This window comes from Juglans regia, chromosome 5 (assembly GCF_001411555.2).
Source record: "Juglans regia cultivar Chandler chromosome 5, Walnut 2.0, whole genome shotgun sequence".
In the NCBI taxonomy this organism is placed as follows: Eukaryota; Viridiplantae; Streptophyta; class Magnoliopsida; order Fagales; family Juglandaceae; genus Juglans; species Juglans regia.
This window is the reverse complement of record NC_049905.1, coordinates 8,042,384-8,047,812: the sequence shown is the minus strand read 5'-3', so window position 1 is coordinate 8,047,812 and position 5,429 is coordinate 8,042,384. Positions and strand designations below refer to the sequence as shown.

The window sequence follows — 5,429 nt, the reverse complement described above, 5'->3', positions numbered from 1 at the left end:
GGAGGAGGGGCGTTGTGGATCAGGCTATATATGACTCTACGTACGAGGGTTTGGTGTGTGGAATCGTTTGCAAGATGATTTTTCCTTTTTATTTTCAGTTTTGTGCAAATGAGTCGATTATCACTTCCTAATTAGAGACATCTCTTGTCAGTGCATTCATCCTAATTTAAGATGTTAGATGTAACATAACTCATGATCAGCTAACATTTGTTTACAAAAGGGATAAAGCAAGAGATAATTTTTTTTTTTTTCAAGCTTATAATGTCCCTAAGTCTCCAACAATATTTATTTTTCATAAAAATCATACGCGAATTTTCAATTTTCACTTGATCTATTTGGGAAGTGAATATATATTAATATCCTTCTCCTAATTCTCTTCTTCTTCTTTTTCCCTAGTAGAAATGAAGAATAATATTGCTAGAAGAAATTAAGCTTACACTACCAAAAAAAAAAAAAACATTTGAAATAGATTATTTACAATGAGAATGACCATTTGGAACAAAAACAGATTCATTTTAATAGAAAATAATCATTTTTGAAGGAAATAACTATTAACAATAAATAAACATATTTCTTATAGTGTTAAGGGCAATCTTGATCTTGCCATCCAATTATATATAAGGCCGAACAAAAATTTTCAGCCGACATTTATGTATGGATATTACTACTGCTAACCTAATTCGCTTATCGACACGAGTCCAAAGATCATAATGTTTTCAGCCGGCATGTGGAAGACTTGTGGGTCAAAACTGACAACCTTGGAACTATCTGTAAATCCAAAGCTCTGGATTAGAAAACACTTGGTGATAATGTCTTGTACCAGAAGACAAATAAAATTAAAAGGACGACCATTTGCCGATTAAAAAAGCATGCATGAGCTGCTTGCTGGTTTAAGAACTTCCACCATATCTTCTTCCATTCAAGAAGATCCAAAGTACCTCAATATATCTCTACGTCTAAAAAAAAAAAGTCATGATCTAATAAAACTATTAATGGCGGCCAGTAGGGTTTCAATGAAAATTTATGAACCAGTTACAACAAAGCCAATTAAAACAGACAGATCGACAAGCATACCATGCATATTACAAACCCGTCCTCTCAATCTTTTCTTGTTTGTACTCTTTGTAGACCTACAAAAAAAATATTTAGTTGTGGTCAAATGTTTGTTATGAAAACGAGTATTTGAGACGAGAACGTGTGAAATCACCAATTGTCTGACTCTTCCTTAATGGTTGGTTCGATACGTGGAATATTTAATTAAATGTGATAGAGTGTAGAGTCAGGATTCGAACTCAAGACCTCTGATCTGATACTATGTGAAATCACCAATTGTCCTGAAAGCTTAACGCTTGGATGAGTTCTTGAGGATCAAATAATTATGTGCAAGGCCATAATTAGATGGTGTATATTTTTAAAAAAATACTTTTTAATTTTAAATCTTAATATTTAAATAGTAAAATTTTATTCTATTTATTTAGAGAATTTATATACAATTATTTATTTATTTATTTTGGGAACCACTCTAAGGTAGGGTCTTTTGGATTCACTCCTGTAAAGTAAATTTTGATCCCGTGTATTGCATCTTCAGAAATTTTCCTATACAGATCATCAACTGATTAAATTACTGAGTTTTTATTTAAAAATATGACTTCTAGAGATTATTTACACTTAAAAAAATTCGAAAAATTTTCAGGATCAGTACATTAAGATTTTATAATAGTTTAAAAGAGTGATCGAGAAAATTGATAATTCGAATGATTACAAATTAGACAATAGTCTGAGATTTGTATGTTCATTTTTTTTTTAAATTTTCTTTGCTTTGATATTTGGCCTATTATTATTAGACCATTAGAGTCATCAAGTTCTAAGATGATCGAGCGAGATACCTCGGATCACTGATTGATAATTCGTGGTTGGTTTCCCGGTGTCATTAATGGTTGTCTCAATCATATTAAATACTTTCAAAACAAAAGAAAAAAGCCGAAAGAAGAAAGGGGTAATGTCTTTTGGAACAAAAATTCCTTATGATTAAAAATACGAAAGAAAATATCATGTGAATATATATGCTGTATTGAAATTAATATAAAGTAAAGACATTTTCGTTCCAATGATTTATCTGTCATCTCAACCTAAAAAAGGCAACAAAACTTCAAATAATAGATCAGGAGTAGTACTGGAAGCAAGAAATTAAGGAGATGCGCGCCTTGGTACTAGTAGTACTAAAGAGAAGCAAGCTGGTGGGGTCGGCATGAACGACATTGAAGTTAAAGATACCTTTAATTTTTCCATTCAATTTGGAAAATTCCTGTCATCTGAGGGAATATCCCACATGGGTTTGCTCAAACTAATCTGCTGGTAATTACAATGGTGAATGTTTTGTTCCTCTCTCTCTCTCTCTCTCTCTCTCTGTGGAGAAAGTCAATGCACTTTCATCTTTTCAAAGGATCAAGAAAGAAAGTCAATGCAACCCCAGACAGAGAGATCAGACCTAGGTCTCCACTTCCACTTCCAAGAATGAGAAAGACACCCAGTTCCAAGCTTGAAAGATACTTTTTTTTTTTTTTTCCAAAGAGTGTATATATATAAGCACAAAGGATTCATAGGAATCACGGTGCAGTTAAATCGATCGGCACCCTATCTTATGACCCTTTGCTCATTCATTTATGGAGATAATTCAGATCTGGGTCTAGCACGAGGTCCCTACGTAATTCCTTGATAAAGATTAATTTTTACCCAAAAAGTACCAGAAAAGAAACAGATCGATAAAATTAAATATGAAATTGAAGAAGAAATGACATTGATAATGATCACAAACATCATTTTCATAGATAAAAATGGAATTTTATGTGGAAACTTCCATTTTAAGAAGAAGAAATAAGCTTTCAGCATACGGATCGAAAACTATCGTCTGGCTTCATCTCCTTTCTGTAATTTTCTTAATCTTACCGCTAAGATCTACTAGAAGAGCTGGAGGGAACAAAGATTCAATCTCATTTGACAGATCAAGCAGAATTCTTCGTCGAGCGGCGCCTCTTCGTTTTGTCTGTACTGCTCTCGGTTTGAGTTTTCTTGGTGCAGGAGGGCATTGAAGAACCACTGGGATTTTATTATCCAAAGAAGTTGGAGTCTTGAACCCATCATCATCATCTTCGACGTCCCTGAATTCTCCTGGAGGTGGAATTTTGAGCCGCAAAGATGATAGTACTGAAATGTTGCATTTATCTTCTTTTTCTTCATGATCTTGTACTTCTTGATCTTCTTTTTCTTTCACTTCAGGTTTTTTGATAAGCCCATGATCTTTTGAAGGTGCAGTTGGGCACTGATCTTGGAATTCCAACGTGGGTTTTGCTAGGAAATTCAATTTCATAGCATTCAGATCTTTATCAGAGAAAAGCATCTGAGAATCGGACACACCCATGAACGTAAGTGAGTTGATCTCAGAGTACATGTGGGAAAGATTAAAGATATAAAGAAGACGACCAGAATTGGGATAAAGGAGGAAAACAAAGGGACAAGAAGATGAAGAAGAAGAAGAAGAAGAAATCCAAAGCTAGAGAGAACTGAAAAGCCAAGGTAAGAAAACAAGAAAGATGGTTGACATACAAATGAGATGCCTGATAATATAATCATAAAATTAGATCACCATCTTTTTCGTTTTTAAGTGATTTCTTCAACCTGCTTTGGATTTTAGTTCTGAAGACGTTTTTGAGAGAGAGAGAGAGAGCTATAGAGCAGGTGGGAAGCTTTAAACCCACTTCAGCGAAGGATCCAATGCAAAATATATATACATCTCTCTCTCTCTCTCTCTCTACTCTCCGATTCATCCATTAACTAAACCATATAATCTCGTTTAAGCAATCGATCGCTTTCTTTTTTTCCTGATGTATACGAACTTTGATGCATCTCTCCACGTGGTTTACTACAGGAAAACCATCTGATGTTAACGTGCGTGTTATTTCAGGGCTTTCATCCGCCGGTCATATTCTCATTTCGCCCCGATATTTTCAAAAGAATCTCTCAGGACTACTTTTGTCTGGATGAAAAAGATAAATTTCTGCATATTCTTTTTGTTATGAAAAAGAGCACCCGTGTAACTTTTCTATGAAACCCTATTTCTTTTTTTGGTGGGTGCTTTTGCCGTCCCTTAAATTAGCCGCAAGAAGACAATGTCTAGTGGCTGGAGCCTGGTGTCGATTGTGGGCTCTCCTTCTCTAAAACTATAGTTTTATACTCCGCCCGTGTTTGAATGCTAAGTTGAGTATCTCGTATTATCCTGTAAATAATAGTAAAATAATTTATAAATAATAATAAAATAGTTATAAATTATTTAAAAATAATAATAAATTGTTTATAAATAATAGTAAAATAGTCTTAGTTCCCAACCATATCCTATAAGTGGCTCAGGGTTTAATTTTAATTTTAATTTTCTAAATTAGGACAGAAAAATATATAGAAACTTGGTGAGAAAAAACAAATGGGAGGGATACATTAGGAATGTCGTCATGACTAGCTAGCCTTAGCTGCATGCTTGTCAGAAATTACTGATCAGAGATATGATAGGAGATCGATGATGAAGATACAGAAAAACAATAGGCCAGGAAGATCGAGTTCGTTTTTTTTTTCATTAATTAGGGGTAGAGAGGATTATTGGCCGATCAATGAAATCATCTAAAAAAAAAAAAACTACTTTTGATGAAAATTAAAAGATCTATGAATATATTACAGCTAAGAAACAATATCTTTAGAATTCAGATATATTAATTTTTCACAGTTAATTAGTTTAGATATGTATATATGGTTGAGTTTTGTAATTACTGAGGAAATGTCTTGTTCGATTTGACTAATTCACATATTGGATCATGATCATGATCAAGTAATGACACGCGGCTGCCAACACTTAACTTAGACCACATCATATAAGAAGTCAAGGGATTGCCGGTTGGTAAATATTCACCATTTTGCAGCAGATCATGAGGTCATGCATGCCATTGCTGCAATAATCTTAAACACTACTCCAGTTATTCACGCAAGGGGTCCCATTGCATGCAGGCCATGATGCTCATGTTTTGGATCATGACGAAGCTGCTGGCTTAGGATTCCCGCGTTGAACTTAATTGATCTGAGGAATCGATCGAGAGCAAGATCAGTACTTGATCAGACTTGGGACGTTCTATATAATAAGTTTGCTTATAGCCAGGGTGTAGTTAATTCGAAATGAAGCTATATAAATGGTAGCTAGGGTACTATATATATATATAATACACGTACATCTTGCCCAAAACTCAGTGCCTTTTCAAAAGTTTTTCCCCATATAATTAAATAAGGTGGATTAAAAGAGGAGACAGAGAAGAAGAACTTGGCCATATTTAGAGAAATATTCGACCATGGAGATAATATATATTTATATATATATATATATATATATATAT

General features: G+C 33.9%; 1 protein-coding gene across 1 annotated transcript; it reads right to left on the bottom strand.

The window, feature by feature from the left end:
• Positions 1-2,752: 2,752 nt before the first annotated feature.
• Positions 2,753-3,736, bottom strand: LOC109002617 (cyclin-dependent protein kinase inhibitor SMR3-like). The gene has a single exon (XM_018980444.2). The coding sequence runs from the start codon at positions 3,446-3,448 to the stop codon at positions 2,915-2,917; it is 534 nt and encodes a 177-aa protein (XP_018835989.1). The 5' UTR covers positions 3,449-3,736; the 3' UTR covers positions 2,753-2,914.
• Positions 3,737-5,429: the final 1,693 nt, after the last annotated feature.

Bases quoted from the DNA above. Each gene is read 5' to 3' on its own strand.
- LOC109002617 (XM_018980444.2), bottom strand. From the start codon at position 3,448: ATGTACTCTGAGATCAACTCACTTACGTTCATGGGTGTGTCCGATTCT.